Below are 26,214 nucleotides of genomic sequence, written 5' to 3' on the forward strand. Positions count from 1 at the left end.
CCTCTTGCTCCTTGTTGCTCCATTCATTGCCTTTTTTACACTGCGTTTGCTGTCAAATCATCCACTCAATGCTGAAGGTTCAAGAATTAGCGTCCATTAGGTGAAAAACCTCTGGATTTGGAGTCATCAATTTGTGATATTATCAACTTCTTCTATGCTGTATTAGTAGCATGAACGAATGCAAATTGTAATTTTTTTCTCACCCCCACAACAACTTCTCAACTCCACAGCACGTCTCCATATCTTTCTGAATTCCCCGTGTCCTCATCAACTCCCTATGTTCGTCCTTAAATAATTTCCAGTATTTTTCAACTCACACACTTCCTCCTTTCCGCGTATGGTTTTGACAATTTCATTTTTATGCAGGTTTTAAATTTCAATGTTTTTTATGAATAAATTGTGAATATATTATAATTACATACGTTAATCAGTTTTCAGGTTGAAATGGGAACTTATGGCTTCACAAAAATATAAGTATGCATTTTACTTTGGTAGAAATTACGTCTAATTGCAAAAGGATTTGAAGAGTTAAACTTAGATGTTCTAGATTCAGCACTCATAAATTACCGGTTTTCAACAAATATAGATTTATTTTGACAAATTTTTTTCAGCCACTTTCTTTGTTTTGATCAAACAAATAATTGTTTTGAAATCTTTCAAAACTATAATAATTGTAAAAGGACCATTTTTTAGTGTTCGGAAATTAATTTTGAGTCCTCTAACTTCAATAATTAATCATTTCAGAAGAGTTTCAAAACTGCGAATTTTTACAATAAATTGCCCAATTTTGCAATTTTTTAATAGTTTTTGATGGGCTAAACCTACATTTATTAGATTCGGCGTACATGAATTACCGGTTTTCAACAAATATAGACTTTGGTTTTTACAAATTGTTCTCAGCCATCTAATGACTGCCTTTTTTTTTGGTCAAAAAATGTTGTTCTGAAAACGTCTGAAATATTTATCTCTTAAAAATGAACGTTTTTTATTGTTTCTGAGGTAACTTTGAGTCTTCTTAATTGAATAAAAATCAATTTAAAAGAGTTTGAAAATATTGGAACTTCAGTAATAATTATCCACTTTTGGCAATTCTTAATCTTTTTTGAAGGGTTACTGTACTTTTTATGGTCAATTTGTTTTCTTAAAATGTCCAAAACTACTATTTTTTATGTTTTTATTACCCATTTCAGAGAAGTTTTAAAATTAAAAATTTTGGAATTTTAAGCAATTTGAGCTGATTTTGGCCAAACTTAAAAGCAACCAGCAGGCAACATGCTCGATCTGCAGACAAAGTATAGTACAAAATAATTTATTTATTTTTCAACAGTCAGCTAGAACAAAATTGAAACAAACTGGTTTCGATCAGCTGTGAATTTTAGGTGCAGATTTGAAAAGTTCCAAATTTCTAACCTTCTGAAATTGCCACCTTCGACTTCTCATCAGTTTCCGCTGTTGCAAATTTGGCAAATCTGCAAGCAAATGTTGGAATATAAGAAGAAAAAAAACGTTACAATAAAAAAATTAGCGCCCTTCCGTTTTCCTAGATCAACCTGTCTAAAATGTCTAGGATTGCAAAAACTATGTCAATGTTTTGGAGTTGCGTAGTCGATATCTCAAACTTGGGTTATTAAACATTATATTACGTACAAAATAAATAAAAAGAAAACTATAAAAAAACGAAAAATGTGGACAAAGTCAATCAAAGACAGCGGAGCGGGGATGTGAAAGGTGGGAAAAATATAATACGTTTCATAGGGTGATAAACTGTGCAAAGAAAAAAAAATTCAAATAGGGAATACTTGACATTCTAGAAGAAATAGGAAAAGAAAAGAGGAAACAAATAGAGATATTTGGATCGGGATATTTTTTTAGACTTGACTTTGTTGAGGTGTAGATATCTAGGAAGGATTTTTCTGAACAAAATACATAATAGAAAGATCGAACAAATTAGACCTAGTACATACATTTAAAAGATGCCTGGGTTGGCTCACAAAAACTCGTGCAAAATCGAAGAAAAAATTTATTTTAGCATTCCTTGTTCCAAAAAGTCCACATTATTGACGACGATTTTTCAATTTTTTTTCGATTTTTTTGCCTGAAACAATGAGTTTTGGCCTTTTTGTTGTTTATTTATCGTTGTTCATCTAGCTGTCAGTTTGTGAAAAGTTTCAAAAGATTAAAAATATCTCAAAAACACTTTTCTTGTGATGTTTCCTTTTGAAAATATTCACACTTTGCATAATTTATAAGTTTTAAACGACAAACCTTTCGAGGCTCCAGCAAAGAAAGAAATCCAGCATTAGCATAATTATTTAGAATGAATAAAGTGGAGGGCAACACACAAGCGCCCAGGAATACAAAAAGAAAATAGAATAGAAGAAAAATCAGAATAAAAGGGGACGCCATGCACACAGCAAGCGAAGGAGACAAGAATGACGGCTTTACAGTCTGCGGCAAAAGTGTGAAGAGAGTTAGAAACGCAGACGGTGAGAGATCGGCAAAAATATTCTCGCATCGGAGTTGCCGGATGCGCACAATTTTTGGAAAATGAAAAAGTTATTGTATTTGAAAGTTGTCTACTATAATAACAAAAATTTATAAAAATTTGATAAAAACTTTGTTAGTTCAAAATTTTAAATATTGTGTTAGTTTTATAAATATGAAAGTTATTTTGAAAGCTAAAATAGTTATCAGAACGTTTTTAAATAACAAATAATAATAACATGAGATTAGTGGCTCTGGTCAACACTTTTATTTAATTTTCATTTTAAAATTTCTTAAGAAAATTTGAGAGCCTGTTATTAAGCCACAAACTAGAAAAATTCTAAGTGTTTGAAAAGGTGATAATGTTTCTTTCTGACAAAGCTCAGACTCCTATCAATGAAAACGAGTCAAAAAATATTAAAAATGGAACATTTAATTCGCCTTTCCCTAAACTTTCATATTCATATTTCTTATTTGCAATCCATTCTCTACATTCTGCAACACTTATACTTCGATGATTTAACTCCTTTTCTACTAAGTGTGTTTCGGAGTGGTTTCCGGCCCATGAGGTACTGATAGGACTAACAAAAGACTCTTATTCTACTAATTCATTTATTACGAGTGATTCAAGGGGAAAGCCTTGAATCACTAACACTTTAGCAATCAATTATCATGCCGCCGTTCGGTTGGTGCGGTGGTGAGCAAGTGTTACGTAATAATATTGAACTAATCTTTACATTTAATTCTCTTGTTAATAAATCTTTATATTTATTAATAAGTCGTGAGCGAGTGAATCTTTGTATTCACCGACTTCGCGACACTCCCGGCCCCAAAACGATGGCTTATGACCACGAAGTGATAATAAGACATAATTTCCTTTTGACACGGTCTTCTTCTTGTGCTTCTTTCGATCGCTTGCTCTTACAATATCATTGTAACATCCTTCTTTTTGGCTTCTTTCCTACAGTACCCCTCTACGTTTTCTTTCTTTTCCTTCTTCACATTCTCCTTCGTCTTCTTCGTCTTCTTCATTCCTTCTTCATCTTCATTCTTGCTTTTTCTTTACTTTTTATCATAACTTATCCTTCATTTCATTTCACTCCTTGAATTGCATCTTGTGTGGTTCAGTTTTATGCTCTTTCATTTCTTATTTTTCTTTAACTTTTAACTTAACTTACATTTCCTTACATTTATTATCATTCTTTCTTTTTAATCCAACCTCTTCTTTTGTTGGACCTTTTTGCTCCCGTAGGAGCTTTATTGTTTCGGAGCAAGTCTCTAATGAGACTCGCCCAGACTTTCAGTCGCATTGACATCAAAGTCTTTCACCTTTTCTTTCTTTTCTTCCTCCTTTTGGATCAATACTTTGGTAGTAATGATCTTTGAAATCATTTCTTCCAACTTTTCATATTTTCCATTGTATTTATCACTGTGAACTTTCGCTCTCAGCTTCTCCCTCATTTCTTTCGGGAACTTATCAACTACTCTCAAGTATGTGGCAGGCATGTCAATGTCTACACCTCTGTACTTCATATCCATGACTATTCCCGTGATTGTAGCTATATAAATTTCCATTTGGATGTAATTCGTCTGATCACTTCTTGCTGTCGACAGACACTCCAACGAGCCGTCCACATCCGCTTTCACCCGAATGACGTCCTCCCGAACGTCGCTCATCTCCAACAATCCCGAATCAATGTTGAGCGTAAGCCCAGATGCCTCGGTGATTGCCATGATTGCCGCATTGACCAAACGACCAACGCGTTGTTTTTGACCAAGAAATTCGTTCTCCATTAGCTTACCCTTTTGATTTCTGAAATTTCACATTATACTTTCAATCTTCAGCTTTTCACGAATGAATAATAATACGGAATTCAACCAACTTGAACCATTTTGGTGTATCTTAGCTTCTTTGTACTTTACTTTAAAAAAAAATAGTAATTTAAAATCATATTTTGTTTCCAGGAATTCGCGATTTTCCTAGAATTCTTGTCTTGATCTCTTGCTTTATTCGTACTTCAACTAACTGACCGGTTACCTGAATTTGTCAAAACTTTACTCAATTGTTAATGATCTTCAATTCTACTTCTTTCTACATTTCTTCTCCTTCACTTTCCCCGTGTGACATGATCAGTGTCACGTCTGTCACTTGTGCAATACTTTCCATACACTATTTCTGTGACGTCATAGGCTACCTTATGACTATTGGTACCCTTCTTAGCTTAAGCGTAATTTGTATACTTTCTGTATACTGAGGCTTATGATTACATGTTCTAACAGTATAAGCTTTTCACCCTATACTGCCTGCTCCCCTCTTGCAACAATGTGACCACGCGATGAAAACTTTATCTCTCCACCGTATACCTTCTCCTTTATTATAAATTTACATCTCAATACCAGAACTCTTTGAACTGGATCAACTTGTATTTTGAATTCATGGCTTTCAAAACACTATCATACTTCCTACAGTAACCTCCACAAGTATACGTGCACATATATTCCTTGCTTCTTTTCCTTAAATTGTCAACTTAGCCAATACTTCATTATTTTTCTTGTTGGACTTCCAATCTACGTTCCCTTATCTTTGGAACTTGAATAGTATTTGCTTATTTAAATACAAACTTTACTTAAAATCATTTATTAAAATCTTAATACAACATGTTTTGTACATATAATTCTCAATAAACTTTTTTCATATAAATACAGTTTATTCTGCACTTGTTCCCTTGTACGTTGGTGTACTGCTTTTCCTTTCCATCTTCCAAATTTGTTTTTCCTGCTCTTTTATGTTGAACTTCTTCCAACTGTTCCAATCCTTCAAATTTGCAGGCATTCTTGATATCTCCTCAGCAGACATCCTTCGCTTTTCTTAAAATTATTCATTTAGTTTTCACACTTTAAACTTTCTTGAACTTTGTCTTTGAAGTTGAAACTTTTCTGGCAATTTTAGATTAACTTTTTTTCTAAAATTCTTTTAAAAAATTCTTATATTGAAATTTACTTTCAAAAATTTCAACAATCCTTAAATTGTTTCCTTTTTTTTTCATTTCTTAATCTTTGAAAATTTAAATTACCTTGCTTCCATTACATCACGTATCGGATCTTCAGATGAGCTGCGATTTATTCATCTTGTTGGTGTTCTTCACAACAATCCATCAATTTTTAATTGAATTTCTTGCTTTGCATCCTTCTTTCAGAACTCTTCCTTCTTTCGTGATGATATTTCGTCCTGAAAACAATTCATTTTTGAACTTTAAATTAGGGAATAGTGAATTTGATTACGGAAATCAATTTAAAGTTCAAAAATGAATTGTGTTCAGGACGAAATATCAGATGAAATTATATTGCATCCAGAATTTCATCCAAGAAAAGATGAAATAACAAATATTAAAAGCTTCACTGACTTCAATTTAGATTTCTTAGATGATAAAGTAATCTTTCATGAGCATATTCTCCTTGATACTAAGACCAATATTGAGGAAGAATTAATTAATGAGATGCGTGAAAAAGCTGATGTATCCATTGATCTACACTCAAATAGTCAAGATGGAATGATTCCTCATGAAATATTAGATGAAGTTTCTAGCATCTTTGAGAAGTATTACATCAAGATATGGAGGATTTATGTAACTATAGGTGTTACTCTCTTTTATATATTCATAGGTAGATCTATTTGGATGGTCCTTTCTCCAAAAACCTTTTTCACATCAGAAAGATTCTTCAATTCAAGAAAAAATAGAAATTCTAGAAATAGAAATTCATTCTTTGTGAGTACAAAAAATGAAAAAGGTGTAGAAATGAAAAATTTAAATGAACATAGAAGATCTCTTGTTGTAGACTGAATTTTTCTATATTTTAATTATTTTTATTATTATTCTTCTTTAATAAATTATAATCTGCGTAAGCAAGCTTCCTTAAAGTCAACTCTACAAAACGTAATGAGATTCTTCAATTCTGGCGATTCTTCAAAATATGTTATCATAAGTCCAAAAGAGAAAGATAAAATAGAATTGATTCAAGACATTAACCATGAAGAAAAAAAAATCAATGAAAAAGTAAAAGTCAAGGAAGGATCTGCAAGACATTCACTTAGTGAAGGAGGAAGTATTACTCAAAAATCAATGAATACAAAGTCAAAAACTTCTAGATCCGAAGGTTTGAATAAAAAGAATGCAGCATTTTCTTAGAACTTTAAAGAAAGGGAGACCTAGTGAAGGATCAGGATTCAAAAGAATTTAGTTTGAATTATTCCATTTTTTTACGTTTTGAAGTATAATTCTATATGAAGATCACACTTATTGAAGTCAATAAGGTTATTTTTATTGTCCACTAGTTTTAATGTTAAAGTATTACATTTATTAACTCTTCGATGATAAACTAAGTTTATTGGTTCATATTTTACTTTTCCATTAGAACCTAAAGGAAACTTGCAAATTATGTTACTCTGTCTTTCATCAATAAAGGTATCACAAATAAGATTACATGATAGATAAATCAAAGTATTCAATTTAGAAGTATCTAAAATTTCATCAATACTAACAATACTAATACTACTAATTTCAAATCTTGTGGAAATTGAAATGTCTTTTCATTTGTTCGATATAAATTTAAGAAGAGACTTCCAGATCCTGAAGATTGAAAAGTCATTGGTAATTTAAATAATTTATTTTATTTTAAATAGTTTGATTTATTCTGTTTATAGATTATGACTAAAGAAAGTGAAGACTTCATCAAACCAAAGGTTCTTCAAACCAAAGGATCTCCTACGGATTCACTTGTGAAATTCAAAGGTTCTAGTAGTCTGCGACTTCAAGGAGTCTCAGACTTCAAAGATTACAGTGTAAAAAATTATTATCCAGAAAGAAAGAACAATCCTTTGCTTCCTCAATCAATAAGAGGATGTATAATTGGTAAGAGTGGATGTGGAAAGACTAACTTACTAATGAATTTACTTTAGGATGCTTACAAAGGAGAAGAATACCTTGATTACAATAATTTGTATATTTTTAGTACAACATTATTTCAACTTTGTTATCAAGCATTAATTAATGGACTTAGTGAAGGATTAAGTAAAAAAGAAATTAGAGAGTGTTTCAAAAAACAAGACTTCATAATTGAGGAAAAAGAAAATGTAAAATCAACAATAAACGTTGTGAGTAGTGATTCTTTACAAGATATCCCAGATCCTTCATCATTAGATCCCAATAAAAAGACTTTAATAATTTTTGATGATCTTTTATTTGAAAAACAAAATAAAATATCAGGTTGTCCCATAAGTTTTTGTACTTTTTTTTTTTTGAAAAAAATTTATTTCTCTCAAGCGACAAGTAGTACTATTCACACAAGTATTCACCATTAGTGTCCACCACTCGTTGCCATTTACTAGGTAACATCATGATGCCACGGGAGAAGAAATCCGGCGAACGCGATGAGAAGAAAGTGGAGAGTTCAGTTTTGAGATGCTCTTCGTCGTCGAATTGCTTGTCGCGCATGTAGTCACTGAGAGACAAGAACAAATGGTAGTCGGTTGGTGCAAGATCTGGAGAATATGGTGGATGCGGTAAAACAGTCCAACCAAGATCTTGCAGCTTTTGGAAAGTCTTCTTGGCGACATGAGGCCTAGCATTATCGTGAAGAAAATATAGTTTTTCATATTTTCCGTTGGTCTTTTCTGCAACTCGGTCCAATTGGGCACAATAGTAATCAGCAGTGATAGTTTTATTAGTTGGCAACAATTCCCAGTGCACGGGTCCTTGAACACCCCACCAGACACAGATCATAATCTTTTTTGGGTGAAGATCAGGCTTTGGCGTCGGTATTCCTTTCTCACCGATCGGAAGCCATTGACGTTTTCTGGAATGGTTAACATAGAGCACCCACTTCTCATCTCCAGTAACCAGATTGTTCAGCCAATCGAACTTTCGACGAAAAGTTAGAAGTTGAGTACAAACGTTGACCCGAGTGAGCTTCTGTGATGCCGAAAGTTCATGAGGCACCCAAGTTCCAAGTTTTGAAGTAAAACCAAGGCGACCCAAGTGACGTGCAATTGTGCTATGACAACACTCAAGCTTCTCTTCCATTTCACGAAGACTAAGACGAGGCTCTTCCTCCACCAGCTTCACTAGGTCTTCTTCATTTAACTCTACCGGTCGCCCAGAACGTTCTATTTCTTCGAGACTGAAGTCGCCGTTCTTGAACTTTGAAACCAACTCTTTGCTGTATTATAAGAGAGTGCTCCCTCACCCATCGCACCGCATATGTTTCGTTCCGCTTCCATTGCTGAATGACCAAGACGAAATTCATAAAGAAGAAGCAATCTAACGTCTCGACGTTCAAGTTTGATGATTGTCATCGTGGCAAAGTAGAAATGGATGAAATGAATCTTTTCTGAAAGGGGACGACCCGACCTTGACACGACCTACGATGAAAAAATTTTAAAACTTTCTAGAAGTTTTGGAAAAATATTTGAAAAAAAGTACAAAAACTTATGGGACAACCTGATAGAACAATATTATACAAGAGGAAGACACTCCGGAGTGGATTGTTTTTACATCTCTCAGAATTATATAAAACTTCCAAAGAGTACAATTAGAGAGAATGCCAACTTCTTCATAGTATTTCCTCAAGATAAGATGAATTTAGATTACATCTACAGGGATCACTTTTCAGAAATCAAGAAAGATGAATTTCTTGAATTTACAAGAGATACATTCAAGGAGAAGTATAATTTTTTAACAATTGATAAATCTAGGGACCTTGATGATGGAAAATTCAGGAAGTGTTTGAAATATTTTTACATCTTCTAAGGAAGCTTTGCTTACGCCGTCTTGATTACAAAAGCCTAGGAAATCTTCGATTTTTATTTATTCTGAAGATTTTGAACACTTCTCTGAATAAAAGCTATCTTCTGGTGTTCTCTTTTTGATCAAATTTATTTTCTTCTCTTTAGTAAGACTTTCACACTCTGGGAAATTTATCATACTTTTAGAAAGACAATACCTTCCACTAGCATCTCTTTTTAGATCATTCACAACTCCTTTAGAATTATGAGGAATATTATTCTGTACTAGATACTTTTTGATTGTTTTAGGTGATATTCCTGTTTTCTTAGAATAAGATGAAATACTATTCATTTTAAAATCATATATTTTCAGCTCTTCTATCAATTGTTGTACTTCCATTTATTTAGAAAATTATTTAAAATACCTTTTTACTTTACTTTACTTTATTACTTTACTTTTCTCTATTAACTTACCATATTGCCATACCTTATTACAATATTACTTGACTTTATTACTTCAAATTTTTTACTGTAATAAATGACAGAGTTGAGACTATCCAGATTTATAAAAGATGTACAAAAACTTAATAGAGCATCAAATGTAGACTTGACAGAAATAAGTATGTATACGAAAAATGAAAATACTAGAGAAACTGCTCAGAACTATTTAGATGCTATTGAAAATATGATAACCAGTGTAGAAAGTTCTAAAATATCTGATGCAGATAAAACAGCTTATAAATATGCATTCACTGAATTTTTGATTAAGAAATGTGAAAGTGAATGTAAAAGTATTATAATCAATGTTTCAAAGATTTCTAATAAAAAGAAACAACTTTTAATTGAACAATTACATCACGACTTTCAGAAAGAAAGAGATGAGCATAATGAACTTAGAAAGAAATATAATGAAAAACTGAAATTCCAGAGTGTAGAAATTCCTACTATTGATTTAGCAATTACTTTGAAAACTAAAAAGACCTTATCAAATAAGGAATGTCTTAATTTTCTAAATGATTTGGAGTTAGAAGATAAGCAATATGGAGAAAAGTATAAAAGAGTAGGAGTTCCATTAGAATTTTCGAGTGTTTCAAGAGCATATGTCAAAAAAGGTAGTGGATCAGAGAATAATATTATTCAGCGTCAGCAGGTAAGTAAAGCTTCCTAGAAGTTAAAAACCTGCTAAACAACTCTTTTAATTTGGCCTAAAGCCTAAGCTTTGCTTTCGCTGAATCCGAAGGAGATCCTTTAAATCTTTGATCTTCACAATCCAATACCTAAATAAATACTTGGTAAATCTTTCTTTTTTATTTTCTTTCTACGAATTAATCCATCTAAAATAGCATGAATCTTGTTGAATTCCCCTTTATTACCAGCTTGATAAGAACCTATTGATAATCTTAATGAATCCATAAGAGCATTAATTTTTGGAGGTAGAATCACAGGTTCCGAGATCCTTTGGATTGGTAGAATGATGGTTGGACTATTAACAATCGCACTTCCCGATGTTTGTGAATTATTGACACTTTGACTACTTTGTTGTAGTGGTTTCGCGACACTACTTTCAGTAGCTTGACCTTTGGGAACAAAATAATTTTCTTTAATGAATTTCCATTTATTACTAGAATCTGAGTTATATTTCTTCGAAAACTTATTAAAACCTTGATACAAAGCATCTGAAGCAAGTAGAATCTCTTTATAGTTTTGCTTATCTACCTGACTTATCTTAATTAAATCTGGAGATTTTTTGGTTAATAATTCCATTAGACCTTCCGAAGCTTCATATTCTTCATCGTTAATAGCCAAAGTATTATCATCAAATGTGACTTCTTTATTTCCAATTGTATAACCCTTCTTTCCTTCAGAGGAGTACCTTATTGAATATCCTGCAGTGCTTTTATCTCTAGGATCTTGTAGATAAGTTGCAATTAAGTTAGAAACTTTGATACATGGACTTTGACTTCTTGGTGTAGCTTGAAATTGTTTAGGAGTTTGCGGAGCTAGAATTTGTAGAGTTCCTTGAATACTAGGAATACTTGGTCTAAATAAATTAAGAGTTTGAACTATCTTATTCTTTTCATCAATAATTTCTTCCTGTAGTAACTTATTTGATTCTAGTATGGGTTTGAATACTTCTATACGGTGATCTTCTACGTTTTCTAAATTGCTGCGCTCTTCTAAATTCTTGAATTTGTGTTCTTTTCTATTCTTCAAGAATGATTGAACAATTTCATTCCTTTTCTTGGGATCATAGATTTCTACCGAAGTTGGAGACATTTTTGAAAAAGTAATTTATTTATAAAAAGAAAATTATTTAAAAAATCTTACGAATTCAAAATGTGTTGATAAAAACTAATTAAAATAAATCGGAAACATTGTTACCAGTTATAAAAGTGAAAGAATTGAAATAATTATGGTTCAACTTTGTGGTGATGTTATTAATATCATTATGGATTACAAAACAATATTTGAGGAAGATGATATTCTGAGCCTTCAAGTTTTAAATCTTATGAAATTGATGGGTAGAAAAGGTATTAGAGAAATTAGACGAATTGATATAAATAGGACTATTGTAATGAATAAGAAAAATGTAAAAGAATTTATTAAAACCAAAATGAATAGAAAAGAAATGTTAGATTTTATTGATAAACATATATCTACTTTATGGTACACTCGTTATATAAAAGATAAAGAGAATCTTAAAGAAGAACGTGTTTATTCAAATGACTTTATCAAAAAAGTAGGGTATCATCAAATCCAAGAACAAATCAGATCTTTCCTTTTAGAAAAAGAGAATTTAGTACTTGAAGACCTTCTCAATGACTTTAGAAATAGAGATACAATTATAAAGTTCTCACTACAATTAAATTTTGCAAATGGATGGAATAACTTTGATTTTACTTCGAGGATCATATTTATCTTGGTAATGATTATTCAGTAGTGTATAAGGATTTTATTGAACAAATTGTAATACAAATTGGAAAATTCTTTGAATAGTGCTTTAAAAGAGATCCAGACACAGTGACTTCACTTTTTAGCGTTAAACGATTGAAAGCCTCTTATCCATGTTTTGATAAGCATTACTTCAACATAAGGTTTAAATATGGCTCGTATGAAAAATATATAGAGAGTTTTGAAAAGAAAAAAAAACAAGAAGAGAAAACTACTATAGATAATGGAGACATATAAAGCAAAATGAGAAGAACTAATGAAGTGAATAGAATACATCTAATGTACAATCGTCCAGATTTACTCAACTTTGATATTTATAAAAAGCATTTCAATTCTAATGATTTAGAAAAACTTCCTCCAAACATGTCAGTTTTTAATTATAGCATTCATCAATATCTTGCATCTCAAAATGATGAATACGTGGATTTGTGATCTTTTATTTTTTTTTGAAATGTTTTTGTTATTTTATAAATAAACACTTATAATTCTTACACTTCTAGCAATTCTAGGAAACTTTGCTTACTCAGGAAGCTTACACAATGTATACTCTTCTGAAACATAGTGATGAGAATGTAAAAAGTATTGATGAATTAAATGAAATGAGTAGAGATGAAGTTCGTAAAGAACTTTTTGAAATGAATAATAAATTAAGAGCTATGATTCTAAAAGCTCGTGAAGTTCAGAAAATGAGAAAGAAAGAAATGATTGACTTCATTGCTTTAGTGAGGGAATTGAAAGTTTGATCTTTCTTGATTCCGATTGATCAGATTGATTCCGTTGCCAGAAACGATGTCAGAGATTCACTGTGTTCTACCTTCGTAGAGATGCCGTTGTTCACTACGGTGCCTCCTAGAATGAAAGTCGGGGCATTGTCTGAATATACAATCTGGGGAACACCAACTTGATGAAAGATGGTCTTCAGCGCCATGATGGTGATTTGTTCCTCACGGGTAACAAAACTTATTTCGGTTTTTGACGAGAACACCGTTAAAACGTATTCAAAGCACCTGTCGGAAAACCGATTCGCGCTGAGAATTTAGGTCATCAACAAGTGAAAAATTTCCTTGCTCAGCCCAAAACCTCATATCCGTCTTTCTCTCTCTCAAAGTCCCAACTGGTTCTCGTTCCAATCCAGCCACTGGGGGTCTCCCAGTTGGCTAGAACGGGCAGATGCACCATGTTGCGGGCCCAGAGCAGTTGGGCGGCTCCTTTAGGGTCGCAAACGAACAAGCAAAGGAGAGAGTAAAGCGGAGTTCTGAGGTGAAGGATAAGCAGTGTGGAAATAACACAAGTTTAATCATAAACCCATTTATTGCTCAAGTGTAAAGGCTAATAAGGATTTAATGACTTGTGCTACACAGGTCCGTGAAGCAGCCGACAGGCAACGAGGTTGGTGGCGGCGGCAGTCGTGGTGTGTTGACGTGTGGAGACGAGTCCTTGTGCAAGTGTAGAACGCAAGTGACGAGTGTAACTCCAAGTGAGGAGTGTAGGCCAGCCGAAGTGTGCGGAGGAGGAAGGGGCGCTACGCAATTGCGTAGCGCCCCCGTCGCTGCGGGACACATCGTGTTTGGCGGTAAATTCAAATAGATGTTTGTTGGGAATAGAGCTAGAGGGAGCGGAGTGGTAATGAAGCGAGTGAACTAGGGTAAATGAGACACGGGGAACACGAATAAAGTGGTCTCGAGTGTCTCAGAGTGCCCATAACTGAGAAGTGGAAGGGGTAACCCGCCCCACTTCGCAACAAAATTCCTTGATAAATTTTTTTTCTAATAAATCGGAAACTTCATTACCTTTGATAAAGTGAAAAAGTAGTACGTTCTTCATTTGAAAATGGATCATTTCAATTCAATGTCAAGAGATGATCTTCGTAAAGAAGTCATTAAACTTCTTGATATAATGTCCGGAGGTGTAAAAAGTAAAAGAATTCTTAAATCGCAACAATTGAGATCTATGAGTACCTCAGAACTTCTGACATTTATTAGAGAACATTTACAAATAAACCAAGCTGAAATTATAGATGTTCCACTTACGCAAGAAATATTTCCTTATGATGATCTTATTTTTAGTGATTACAAAGAAACTGAAAAAGGAATTGTAAGAACAACAACTTATAGAAACAAAGGTACAGAAATCAATTTTGAAAAATACTTTGACCTTTTTGAGAAAAGAGGAATCGAATATTATATGAAAATCATCACAAAAATTATAAATTCTTTTTTTGAAAAGAATAAAAATTTTGTGCTCAATGATATTCGAAGTGATACTTCAGTTAAAATATATTTAAAACTAGAATTCAAACAAAGCTTTGTTGTAATTGTATCATTATGATTGTTGCCTGATGAATAAATATAAATAAATAAAAGAAAGACTCTGTGGTAGAAAATTTTGCTGTAAGATCTGAAACTAAGGAATTATGTATTGGTGAAGATCGAGAAAAGTGGTATCAACATGCTTGTCAAGAATTACACATGAATATGGAGAACTTACAAGCACGAGGATCAGGTTGGACAATATCAGGGATAAATTATCTCCAAATGGATCAAACTATTTGTAATTCACCTAGTGGATCTGCCTACATAGAACTACCTGATTGGATGAAAAATAAGAAAGCAGTGATAAATATCAAGAATAATGACAATAAGTGTTTTATGTGGTCTGTGTTGGCTCATTTGCATCCTGCTGATCAAAATGCAGAAAGAGTTACTAAGTATAGTGATTATGTGAATGAACTAAATTTTGGAGATCTAACTTTTCCAATGAAAATTAAAGACATAGATAAGTTCGAAAAAATGAATGACCTTGCAGTCAATATTTTTGAATGTACTGAAAAATTCAATAAAAATTGTAAGAAAATCAATAGACTTAGACCTTCAAGAAGAATGACTACTGATAATAGTAGAGTAGTAAATCTATTCTATCATGAAAACGATCAAGGAAACTCCCATTAGTCTCTCATAAAAAACTTGGATAAGGTACTCAATAAACGAGGTGTGCATCAGAAAACATTCTGTGTTAGATGTCATTGTTATTATAATGTAAATATGAACGATAAATGTAGATCAAGCTATCACAGACACTTAGAGGATTGTGGTAAAAACAAACCAATAGAACACCTTTTATCCAAGAAAGAATCCATCAAATTCAAAAACATTAGTAAAACCCAGAAACATAGATACATTATTTATGCTGACTTTGAGAGTATTATTTGGAAGTTCTCTAATGCTCACTATAAACCTAATGAATCATGGACTATGGATGTTGGAGAACATGTAGCATCAAGATTTTGTGTTGTTGTTGTGGATTCCTTCACCAAAAAAATACATAATATGAAGTCATATATAGGATATAATGCAACTTTAGAATTCAATAAATATATCATCAAAATTTCTCAAGAAATCATGAGTCTTCCTTCTGTGAGAATGAAGAAGTTGACTCAAGATGAATGGACTGAATTCAATAAAAATCAAGAGTGCCCTCATTGTCAAGTACAATATAACACAGAAGATATGAAAACTACTAAAGTTAGAGATCATGATCATTGGACTGGAGAATATCGTGGACCTTTTTGTGGATCTTGCAATATACTGAGAAGAAAGAATAATTTCATTCCAGTATTCTTCCACAACCTTAAAGGTTATGATTCTCATCTCATTGTTGGCTGTCTTGAAAGTACTAAGTATTTGAATGAGCATGAAATAGAAATAGAAAAAATTTCTAGCAATACTGAGAAGTTTATCAGTTTCAGCTACAAGTTACCTTCACAAACAGATAATGTATATTGTAGGGTTTTACCCTTTTTCTCTTTTATTTTTCCCTCAACGCAAGCTCTTTTGTCATTTTGACACGCCAAAACCTCTGATTTCCTGCTCAACAAGTTTCGCGCCTTGCGATCTTGTTGACGCACTTTCAGTGCCTTGCGCACACGGCGACGCGAATCCAAGATTTCTTAGCACTTCTCCCGCAAGAACGGATGCAAGCCGGTCGACGCCGTAATGCTCGCCGTTTTCCATTGTTACAAGTTTTAGGTTTTTATTGTTTTTAGTTAAGATTTAGGGTTCAGTTGAGGAGTTTTCTCCTTGTTTTCAGTGTCTTGGTCTCGAGTATTTCGAGATATTATTGGTTTTCCTGGTTTAAAAAGACTTTTTCTTTCTAATAAATCTATTAGTAAGATATCAAAGGTCTTCTGTTCTTAGTTTTCACGGTTACAAGTTACAAAGTCTCAGTCTCAGGTTACAATTGTTTAATTAATAAGGTCTTGATTTATCAATTCCTTACTATATGATAGAATTGAATGTAGGTTTCTAGATTCTTTCTCTTTCATGCCTTCTGCATTAGATAAATTAGCAGAAAATTTGAGTGATTAAAACCTACGCCTTTGTAAAAATTATTATAGCCCCCATCAATTCCAATTGATGAGAAAGAAAGGTGTTTATCCATATGAATACATGGATTCATTCAAAAGATTTGATAAAACAAAACTCCCAAATAGAGACAAATTTTATGACAAGCTCAATAATAAAAAATGTAAAAGAAAGGGTATCGGTATGCAGTGAAAGTTTGGAAAAAAATGAAGTGTACTAGTTTGGAAGATTACACTAGAATTTATATGATCAATGATGTCCTACTTTTAGCAGATGTATTTGAAAACTTCAGAGCTTTGAGTCTAAGGGTTTATCAACTTGATCCTTGTTGGTACTTTACTTCTCCAGGATTAGCTTGGGATGCTATGCTTAAGAAAACTAAAGTAGAATTAGACAAACTTCATGATGTTGAGATGTATCTCATGATTGAAAAAGGAATTAGAGGTGGAATAGTTAATGCTGTCAAAAGATATTCTAAAGTTAACAACAAATACACTAAAAACTTCAATGAAAAACAATTAACAAATTTCCTTTTGTATCTAGATGCTAACAATTTGTATGGATGGGCAATGTGTCAAATGTTACCTACTGGAGACTTCAAATTTGAAACTCAATCTTTAATAAGTATTCTCAATGGTGAAGCTGAAGTCAAATCGGATCTAAAGGATTATATTAATTATTTGAAGAAGTTAGATAGAGGTTGCATATTTGAAGTAGATTTAGAATATCCCAAAGAAATACACTCAAGGCATAATGATTCTCCTTTGTGTCCAGAGAATGTAAAAATTGATAATCACGTTATTAAAAAGTTGTGCAATACCTTATTTGATAGAGAGAAGTATGTGATCCATTATGAAAATCTTTTACAGTGTCTTCAATTAGGACTTAAGCTGAAGAAAATTCATAGGATCATTACTTTCAAGGAAAGCAATTGGTTAGCCTCATATATTGAAATGAACACAAATCCCAGGAAAAATGCTAAAAATGATTTTGAGAAAGACTTTTACAAATTAATGAATAATAGTGTATTTGGAAAAACTATGGAAAATGTCAGAGAAAGAGTTGATGTCCGTTTAGTTACTGATGAAGATAAAATCAAAAAATTAGCAAGTAAACCTAACTTTAAAAGAAGAATAATAAACACCTGGTAGCTGTAGAAATGGAGAAAACTAACATTGTTCTGGATAAACCCATTTATGTTGGATTTGCTATCACAATTCCTACTTCTTTTTCTCCAATTCCTTCATTTGGTAGAGTATCTCGCATGAATACTCCACGGAAATTCTTGATCTTGAGTATTTCAACTAATTCTAAGAGATCTAGATTGGTTAATGGCTTTAGGTCTTTTCGGAGACCAGAAGTAGTCATTTAATAATAAGCAAAACTTCAAAACTTGTGTTAAACGCTTCTACTTTCCACTTCTTGACTTTGTGCTTTTGGGAAAACCAAAGTAATAAGTAAAACAAAAAAGGCAAAAAAATAGGGCGCACATGGGAGTCGAACTGTCATCCTTCTCTTTGGCCAAGCAACCTGCTACCGACTGAGGCATGGAGGCCTTGGAAGTGTTCTCCGTTATGTACCCAGCGCGGCCTGGCAGAGACGCAGAGGAGACAACCAGCAGTGAGAGCGAAGAGAGAGAGAGAGAGTGTGTGTGTGTGCTGAATTTCTTGAATTTACAAGAGATACTGTTAACTTTACGCCGTTAAAGTCTCGCGGAGGAGTGAGGAGAGATGAGCTCGCGCAGTGATAAGCTGATGTAAAACTAGACGTGGAATAGTGGTAAATTTCAGATGAAAAGTGCACGAAAAAGCATTTTTTGCAGAATTTTTGTGGAATAACTGTGTTTTGCCATATAAAAAACCATCCCACAACTATAGAGATGCGCCATAAAACAGCGAAAAAATGAGAAAAATCGACGAAAATCGGTATAAAATCAAATAAAAATAGAAGGAAAATATTCACCTCGTAAACCCACACCTGCGGCACGGTTTCGTGGGAAGGTCTTCTGTTCTTAGTTTTATGATGAGAAAGAAAGGTGTTTATCCATATGAATACATGGATTCATTCAAAAGATTTAATAAAACAAAACTCCCGAATAGAGACAAATTTTATGACAAGCTCAATAATAAAAAATGTAAAAGAAAAGGTATCGGTATGCAGTGAAAGTTTGGAAAAAAATGTAAACCCACACCTGCGGCACGTCTCTGGCGGGAAAATTCAACGTTTGAAAACTCACATACTGGCATCCAATGAATTTTCGGATTTTAAAAATTAATATAAAATCAGGGAAATTTTTTTGAATTTTTTCACATGGATATTCGGCATCAGGGGCAAAATTAGAGTCAGAAACATATATTTCCCCACAAACTCTACTCCCCCTTTAAAAATCTAACAAGTTTGGGCTGAAGGCTGAAAAAGTAGCTCCTAGTAGGGATACCTGGGGGTTTTCAAAAATTTTTGGAAGAACCGTGAAATTATTTATAAACATACGTTCCCAGTTTCAGGATATCTTCCACTGGTTTGTCAGGCGATAAATCTGTCACATCAGGACTTTCCACACAAAAAAAAGGAGATGTGGGAAAGCAAGGATCCGGCGGTGCGCAAGTTTTTGCCGTCGAATGCAATATCTCACACCTGAAAATTGAAAGTTTATGAGATTAGTTACAGCTTTCATTTGACGGTAGTCACAAAAAAGTAAGTCCACTCAACGTAACCTAGCCACTTTTCCTGAGGCTTCTGCACTATCTTGCTTCCTAGATTTTTTCTTAATTTCCTAAAACTTATTGTGAAGTCCTCAAATGTGCTCAAAAGTGATTGGAAGAGATATTTCAAAACATTGTTCAATTGACAAAAAATTGAAACGCAGGAGGGATCGAACCATAGCCTCATTTTAACGAGACACACCGACTACCGACTAGGCCACAGAGGACGGGTGTAAAAACGATTTGTTGAGTTACACAAGATTGGAGGTCTATAGGATTCAGTACCAGAGTTTTAGAACGTCATAATCAGCAGCAAAAAATTATTAGACCCGAAACTTATTCACATTTGAATGTGTCAAAAATACCCATACCTTTTGTTGGAATATCATTACAATTTCAAAAAACTGCCCAAACTTTTTTGTTTGTCAAAAAATTTTCAAAACCAGCTCAGGAAACTACCAACAACTTATAATCAAGGAAAGTTTTTCTCATAATTCTACAGCAAGTTTTTGATTTGGATTTAAAAATTGCATGTCACTCAGAAATTAAAAGTTTGTCGCACAGCCTGACACGGAATATGGACTCTTTTCAAAAAGCTTCTAAACAAGCATATAACTTTATCTAGCTTAATCTCTCTTACCCGTCATCATCCGTGAAGACGCTAGAATCCATTGATGGGAAAACTGAGCGTGCAGATGGATGGGATCCAACTGCCTTCTTGGATTGTGAGCTGTCAGGAGACGACATCTGAGCAGATTCAGGGATTCGCGAGATATCTGAAATAAAAAATTATAACTTTGAATAAAGCATTTCAAGAGTTAAAAGTCAACGGCAAACATTTACAGGTACAACAAAAGAATTGAAAAGGTTTGAAAGAACCAGAAACTGAAACAAAATAATCAAACGCAAGTAAAAGTGTTATAAAACCAATAAAAAAAAGTTAAAACGGATTCTAGAAGTTTCTGCAGTTTGTCCGAAAGCTCCACGTGTTCGTGTTGTTGTTGTTGATGCAGCCGCGGCAACGTTGCAAGGTCAGCCAACGTGGCGGTCGGACACGCTTTTTTCATCTTTGTGCGCATGCCGTTGTAGTCACGGTTTAATTGTTCACATGATTGGAATTTTTTTCACATGGGCTTGAGCAATTTTGATGAATATTTTTGGTGTTTTTTCCCTTTACCAAAATGAGATGAAGCCAATAATTCATTTCTGTTTGTAAATACAAGAAGTTATCGAAAATATTCAAAAACTCTCCTCAAAATGTCGAACCTATAGAGGTGGTTTTTTTTGAATGCAGCGCTACTAGAAACTGCAGTACTACTGGAAATGCATCATATACCGTATAATAATTACTTTGAGTACTTCAACAAAAACGTTTTATTTAAAATGAAATTTCACAATCTTTTCACAGAAAAGATAAAAGGGACATAAATACATTTAGTAGATTGTACAAGTGAAATTTCAAATTTGTGAGTTCCATTTGAATATTTGAATTTATATTCTTTACCACCAGTATAGTCCGATTTGAATATTCTCGCAATTTCGATTGGGTTCAAGGTCAATTTGTTGACTGATAAAGTGCACTGTTGGAATGTGCTTCTTCTCATTAGATTCTGCAAGAAAATCAATTATCTGACCAAAAAATCCAAGTACATATAACTTACATCTCTTATTTTAACTGCAAGTTGTGTTGGGAAATCGGTTATTTTGTAGACACAGAAATGTGGAAAATGAAACAGATTTTTAATTATTTCACTGTCAACATTAGAATTTGTAGCTTTGAGGCCAAAATGTTTTGCATTTGTCCACTGGTCCAAATAAGTTATTGGCTCAAATTGTTCTATTGGTTCATTTTGATTCAATTTTATTGATTTCAGTGTTTTATCATCAAAATAAGATAGAAAAGAAACGACATCATTGAATGAGAAATTCCAAATTTCGACTGCATCCACTGGGAAACATTCTTCTGGTTTCAAAAAATCAATAAAAGATTTTATGATCTCTTTTCTATTTTTTGCATAATTATATATTCCTAATGTGGAAACATGCTTCAATAAAAACTTCAAATCCTTGAACCCAACATCCATGAAATTTTCTTCTTCAATTTCAATTGTTCGCTGACCGTAGCTTACAGTCGTACCACCATAAACTGCTCTAATGTAAATGGGAAATCCATTGTCCAAGCACAAGGTGATACTGTGATCATGTAATTCGAAATGAATTGAATCGAAATGAATTCCAAATTTATTGACAGCAGATTTCAAACTGTGGCATACTTTACGCAATCTTAATCTGTAATGAATTGGTGGTTATTTATGTAATTCTGTGTTACAATTTGAAAGGTTCACTCATTTTGAAGTAATCAGCTGGTACCCAAGATTATGTGGTTTCAAACTTTTTTTATGTGACCCTTGTTAAGTCTAGAATATTTTAAAATTGAAAGGTCTAGTAGCCAGTGGTAAAAGTTTTAATACCTACTCCTATGGTTTTCAATTTTTTTTTGAAATTTATTTATTTACAATAAAAAAGTGACAATTACTCAGTTTTTGTCACTCATAATTTTGGAAGTCGAAAACTTTGGAAAAAAATTTCCTACATTTTTATACAGCAATTTTGTTTTAATTATTCGTATTAAAACTTCGTATTAGGGGTCTAAAAATGCTACATTTCTTTGGATTTTCTCAATTGCTCATATTTTTCAGAATTTTGGCAATTTTCCAAAACTTTTCAATTTATTATAATTGAATTTAGACAACATTCCCACTGGCACTACTCCACTAATAATGAATTCAACTCACAAGTCCATGGGCTCTAACTTTCCCATTACTACATTGATCACATCTAGAGGCATATCGAGCAGATTTGAAGACATCACACCTTCGTTTTGCAAATTGGGTCTTTGTTTGAAATTTGATAATTTTAAAAACCGGGTGGCAACAGCCTTCAAGCAATTACCAAACATTTCGAAAGAACAACTGAAAATTAAAAAAAAAACTTTGGGGAGTCGGTATATTGTTTCAAATCGCTAACCAAAAGTTTGGATGAGCAAGTAGAAAAATGTTTGCTCTCTCGGTATTTGTTAATTGAAGAGTGGTTGCAAATGTTTACAGAAAAAAAGTTTGCTCAAGTTTCTCTGTTCTGAAAAAGTTGAGGCTTTCAACGTGAATTTCGATAATGGAATTATTTTAGTTACTATCGTTGATATAGAAAAAGTTGGATTTTTTCATTTTAATATTTTAAGAGTCATCTCAAAGTTTTCAGATTTGTTTTCTTAAAGTTTATTCTCATTAAACTTCAATTTAAAACATATTTAGTAAGTTTCGGACAATGAAAGACAATAACTTTACAAACTATGGAAATCCAGTTCGAACGTTGTAATTTTAAAAAGATTTTTAAGGCCTTGAAAGTGTTTTTAAGTCAGATGTAGTAAACACAAACTTTTTTAGCAAATTAGATTTTCTGCTTGTCAACAACAAAGGTACTTAACTGCCAACTGTCAACTGTCAACTATCAACTGTACATTGCTCCATTGTGATTAAGCCCATACAATGACCAAATGTGCGTTGTTTGAAAACAAAGCAGAAACACCTCCTCCTGGGAAAGACGAGCTTCACGACTAGTATCCGGTCATTTGGTGTTTGAATTTGGACAACTGGTGGTTGTCCTCACATTTATTTTCTAATTCTTTATATCTAATTCTCTATTGGTTTTAAATGATGAGTGATGTAAACTTTTTGTATATATGTATTGACAAATATTTATAGTGGCTAATGATTTTAGATGAGTAAATACAGTACTGGCCAATAAGATATCCACTTTTAGTTTTTTGATGATTTCGCTTTTATTCCGTTAAACTCTAAAACTAAAGATGTTATCAAAAAAAAAGGTCAACTAGTTACATGTAACCCGTGATCAAGACTATGTTTTTTCAAATTTATTAGTTTTAATTAAAAATTAAAAAAATTAAATTTTTAATTAAAAATACAAAAATCATGGCAAAAAATAAAGCGGCCGACATCTCGTGAGTTTATTTTTATAATGATTACTAAAACGACTATAAATCAAAAAAACCTATATTTTTAATGGAAAGGTAGTGGAAGTATCATAATGTTAAATAATTTTTCTATTCTAGTCATATCTGGGAAGCAATTGAGATTACTACACTCCGAGGAGTTGCTTAATCGTAAATTGTCACCTCCAATATAGTGAACGACAATGCTCTTTTAATAAAATATTTAATTGCATAGGGTGCGCAAAAATGATAGATATAGCGAAAAAGGCACTCAAAAGTTTTGGAGAGACCAGCTGCAGACGGGCGACGGATTTATATCTAGATTAATTTAATTACTCGAATGAAAATGCAATTTACAGAAGTATAATTGAATTTTGAAAGTTAAATGAATGGGTGAAAATCTATTTCTAGAACTATCAGCAATTTTCGTCTATCCGCACCCATTTTAACCAACTTTACTAAATATTTGCTATTTTTGCAATAGGAATTTCTAGAGTTGGTTGAGAAATTTCTGCAAATTGAAGAGTGATTACACAATTACCCGGAGGCATCATGCAACAGTTTTATTTCAAACAAGACTTTGGTTAGTAATAATCAATAAAATATAGACGTACATTTAGCAAAAACAATAGGAACTGGGAACTGGGTGGGAGGTGTGAAAAATTGTAGAGAAAACCAAAAAAATATGATGTCACTCAATTTACTTCTTTTGCTGATTTGCTGCAGACGATACCGAATGGAGGAAGTTCAAGTAGATGGGATCTTGGAGGAATCTGAAAAAATTCTCTTTTGAACTATTCGAAAATTCTCCACAACTTATCACCCAAATTTAGCAACTTTTTAAATTAAGTTTAGTCAATTTGCAAGAATTGAAGTAAAATTTTTGCCGTAAATCGAAACTGAGGACAGAAATCGGAACCAAAAGCTCATAACAAAAACCGCAATGGTGCCAGAGTGTCCCGTGAAACACATTTATCTAATCACCGTTCACCAAATCTTTACAAAAATTGACTTTTCAACTTACTTCTTGTGCGAATCCTTTGGAAATTTGGTCCCAACATATGCCTGAGCAGTGATGAACACATCTCTCGGGGTGCCACCGTCGTCGTCCACAAAGCAAAATTTATCAAGTAGATCTATCTGAAAATTCCAATCACAAAATTGCTTAGAGACATTTACTATTACTCACCTTTCTTTCACACGTCCAGAACACATAAGTATTGTAAATCATATAAGCTGCGTATTCGTATCCATCCCGTGTCATTTCTGTCCACCGATGTTTAGCGCATGCCAGCCAAAAATCGACATCATCAGCCGACGTCTGTTGTTTCAGAAATTGAACGAAAAGTTTACTGCCGTCTGAAAATTGCAGAATTAAAAAGGAACTTGAAAGCATTTCTTACATTCGCTGGCGGCAAGAGATTCCGGCGATTTCTGCCAACTGAGCACATCCTCTTGAAGTGAGAGTTTTGGAGAGCGGCGGAAAATTGAAACCGGTGATTTCAGTGCATCCCTGATACGAGTTATTGTATTTCTGCAAAAAGGTAAAATTATTGATTTAAAAAAAAAGAGCAATTCTTACCGGTTTTTCCTGATATTTCTCACTGTGATAAAATACAAAATCATCAACGCATCCTTCGTTTTGATCGGACCATTTTCCTCGACAACGCGGTGATCGGGAAACTGTCGATTCCAACATTCGATTCCCGAGGAATGGAAGAAATCCTGGTTGGTAATTTGAGGAAGATTCTGCATCCACGGATCAACGGTGGCCATAGACATTTTGAGAGAGAGAGAGAAGAAGAATGAGCGGTGTTGCGAGAGGTGGGCTGTGTTCAAATGACACGAGAAGGGTGCCCGTTTGCATTGGCGCGCAATTTCTGCATTCCCAGGAGGCATACTTAATTGAGGTCAATGTTTGCAATTGCCAAACAGGAAAAGAAAACGTTAATAGTAGGAGGAGTTTGGGTTTGTAGAAGTTGCATGAACAAAATATGGGTTTTTTCTTATCAGGTTTGCATGAAAGTCTATTAGGGACTGCAATTATAATAAGAGTCCATATTATACCTTTTGATAACTCTATGTGTACGACTGATATAGTTCCACATGTTTTTTAACGAAACACAAATATTGAAAATTGTAGAAGTTTCTAGAAGAGTCTAGAAAAGTTTTTTAACCCCCCCCCCCCCCCCACCACTAATTCTAGTTCAACTGAAAACATAATACTTGACACCACATTTTCTAGTGTAACTGAAAACATCGAAACTAAAAAAGTTACACGAAAAAATAGATTGTTACACGAAAAAATAGATTGTTACACGAAAAAATAGATTGTTACACGAAAAAATAGATTGTTACACGAAAAAATAGATTGTTACACGAAAAAATAGATTGTTACACGAAAAAATAGATTGTTACACGAAAAAATAGATTGTTACACGAAAAAATAGATTGTTACACGAAAAAATAGATTGTTACACGAAAAAATAGATTGTTACACGAAAAAATAGATTGTTACACGAAAAAATAGATTGTTACACGAAAAAATAGATTGTTACACGAAAAAATAGATTGTTACACGAAAAAATAGATTGTTACACGAAAAAATAGATTGTTACACGAAAAAATAGATTGTTACACGAAAAAATAGATTGTTACACGAAAAAATAGATTGTTACACGAAAAAATAGATTGTTACACGAAAAATAGATTGTTACACGAAAAAATAGATTGTTACACGAAAAAATAGATTGTTACACGAAAAAATAGATTGTTACACGAAAAAATAGATTGTTACACGAAAAATAGATTGTTACACGAAAAAATAGATTGTTACACGAAAAAATAGATTGTTACACGAAAAAATAGATTGTTACACGAAAAATAGATTGTTACACGAAAAATAGATTGTTACACGAAAAATAG

The 26,214-nt window shown here is 33.0% G+C and overlaps 5 protein-coding genes, 14 non-coding genes and 1 pseudogene across 20 annotated transcripts; 8 read left to right on the top strand and 12 right to left on the bottom strand.

Annotated features, from left to right (window-relative positions):
• Positions 1-1,611: 1,611 nt before the first annotated feature.
• On the bottom strand, positions 1,612-2,434 carry ZC53.22 (uncharacterized protein). Its single transcript, NM_001373235.2, has 2 exons — positions 2,266-2,434; positions 1,612-2,095 (listed from the first exon to the last, which is right to left on the bottom strand). The coding sequence occupies exons 1-2, from the start codon at positions 2,404-2,406 to the stop codon at positions 2,072-2,074; spliced, it is 165 nt and encodes a 54-aa protein (NP_001360797.1). The 5' UTR covers positions 2,407-2,434; the 3' UTR covers positions 1,612-2,071.
• A 1,328-nt stretch (positions 2,435-3,762) lies between these two features.
• Positions 3,763-4,278, bottom strand: ZC53.2 (Robl_LC7 domain-containing protein; the record flags this gene model as incomplete). Its single annotated transcript, NM_075951.1, has 1 exon — positions 3,763-4,278. The coding sequence occupies one exon, from the start codon at positions 4,276-4,278 to the stop codon at positions 3,763-3,765; it is 516 nt and encodes a 171-aa protein (NP_508352.1).
• Positions 4,279-5,809: 1,531 nt separating this feature from the next.
• ZC53.14 lies at positions 5,810-6,183 on the bottom strand. The gene has a single exon (NR_070415.1). It is a non-coding gene; the product is annotated as an Unclassified non-coding RNA ZC53.14 (non-coding RNA).
• A 520-nt stretch (positions 6,184-6,703) lies between these two features.
• ZC53.19 lies at positions 6,704-6,967 on the top strand. Its single transcript, NR_070416.1, has one exon. It is a non-coding gene; the product is annotated as an Unclassified non-coding RNA ZC53.19 (non-coding RNA).
• On the bottom strand, positions 6,776-6,924 carry ZC53.15. The gene has a single exon (NR_070417.1). It is a non-coding gene; the product is annotated as an Unclassified non-coding RNA ZC53.15 (non-coding RNA).
• A 2,017-nt stretch (positions 6,968-8,984) lies between the features above and the next one.
• On the top strand, positions 8,985-9,134 carry ZC53.18. Its single transcript, NR_070418.1, has one exon. It is a non-coding gene; the product is annotated as an Unclassified non-coding RNA ZC53.18 (non-coding RNA).
• ZC53.16 lies at positions 9,041-9,265 on the bottom strand. The gene has a single exon (NR_070419.1). It is a non-coding gene; the product is annotated as an Unclassified non-coding RNA ZC53.16 (non-coding RNA).
• A 178-nt stretch (positions 9,266-9,443) lies between these two features.
• On the bottom strand, positions 9,444-9,668 carry ZC53.11. The gene has a single exon (NR_070420.1). It is a non-coding gene; the product is annotated as an Unclassified non-coding RNA ZC53.11 (non-coding RNA).
• ZC53.12 lies at positions 9,463-9,987 on the top strand. Its single transcript, NR_070421.1, has one exon. It is a non-coding gene; the product is annotated as an Unclassified non-coding RNA ZC53.12 (non-coding RNA).
• Positions 9,988-10,610: 623 nt separating this feature from the next.
• ZC53.13 lies at positions 10,611-10,734 on the top strand. Its single transcript, NR_070422.1, has one exon. It is a non-coding gene; the product is annotated as an Unclassified non-coding RNA ZC53.13 (non-coding RNA).
• A 21-nt stretch (positions 10,735-10,755) lies between these two features.
• ZC53.8 lies at positions 10,756-10,910 on the top strand. Its single transcript, NR_070423.1, has one exon. It is a non-coding gene; the product is annotated as an Unclassified non-coding RNA ZC53.8 (non-coding RNA).
• Positions 10,911-11,079: 169 nt separating this feature from the next.
• On the top strand, positions 11,080-11,292 carry ZC53.10. Its single transcript, NR_070424.1, has one exon. It is a non-coding gene; the product is annotated as an Unclassified non-coding RNA ZC53.10 (non-coding RNA).
• A 31-nt stretch (positions 11,293-11,323) lies between these two features.
• On the top strand, positions 11,324-11,509 carry ZC53.20. The gene has a single exon (NR_070425.1). It is a non-coding gene; the product is annotated as an Unclassified non-coding RNA ZC53.20 (non-coding RNA).
• Positions 11,510-14,044: 2,535 nt separating this feature from the next.
• Positions 14,045-14,219, bottom strand: ZC53.9. The gene has a single exon (NR_070426.1). It is a non-coding gene; the product is annotated as an Unclassified non-coding RNA ZC53.9 (non-coding RNA).
• A 107-nt stretch (positions 14,220-14,326) lies between these two features.
• Positions 14,327-14,476, bottom strand: ZC53.17. The gene has a single exon (NR_070427.1). It is a non-coding gene; the product is annotated as an Unclassified non-coding RNA ZC53.17 (non-coding RNA).
• A 131-nt stretch (positions 14,477-14,607) lies between these two features.
• Positions 14,608-17,793, top strand: ZC53.4 (annotated as a pseudogene). Its single transcript has 2 exons — positions 14,608-15,997; positions 16,523-17,793. Coding segments are annotated over exons 1-2 (2,661 nt in total).
• On the bottom strand, positions 16,860-17,008 carry ZC53.21. The gene has a single exon (NR_131713.1). It is a non-coding gene; the product is annotated as an Unclassified non-coding RNA ZC53.21 (non-coding RNA).
• A 1,259-nt stretch (positions 17,794-19,052) lies between the features above and the next one.
• Positions 19,053-20,027, bottom strand: Y59E1A.4 (uncharacterized protein; the record flags this gene model as incomplete). Its single annotated transcript, NM_001374972.1, has 2 exons — positions 19,053-19,212; positions 19,921-20,027. 2 exons carry the CDS (start codon positions 20,025-20,027, stop codon positions 19,053-19,055), a joined length of 267 nt encoding a protein of 88 aa, NP_001362147.1.
• Positions 20,028-20,671: 644 nt separating this feature from the next.
• fbxa-40 (F-box domain-containing protein) lies at positions 20,672-22,239 on the bottom strand (the record flags this gene model as incomplete). The annotated part of the gene is made up of 3 exons (NM_001374973.1): positions 20,672-20,890; positions 20,942-21,569; positions 22,076-22,239. 3 exons carry the CDS (start codon positions 22,237-22,239, stop codon positions 20,672-20,674), a joined length of 1,011 nt encoding a protein of 336 aa, NP_001362026.1.
• Positions 22,240-23,989: 1,750 nt separating this feature from the next.
• On the bottom strand, positions 23,990-25,071 carry rgs-8.2 (RGS domain-containing protein; the record flags this gene model as incomplete). Its single annotated transcript, NM_075955.1, has 5 exons — positions 23,990-24,062; positions 24,314-24,429; positions 24,479-24,648; positions 24,693-24,823; positions 24,872-25,071. 5 exons carry the CDS (start codon positions 25,069-25,071, stop codon positions 23,990-23,992), a joined length of 690 nt encoding a protein of 229 aa, NP_508356.1.
• Positions 25,072-26,214: the final 1,143 nt, after the last annotated feature.

This window comes from Caenorhabditis elegans, chromosome X (assembly GCF_000002985.6).
Source record: "Caenorhabditis elegans chromosome X".
Lineage (NCBI taxonomy): Eukaryota > Metazoa > Nematoda > Chromadorea > Rhabditida > Rhabditidae > Caenorhabditis > Caenorhabditis elegans.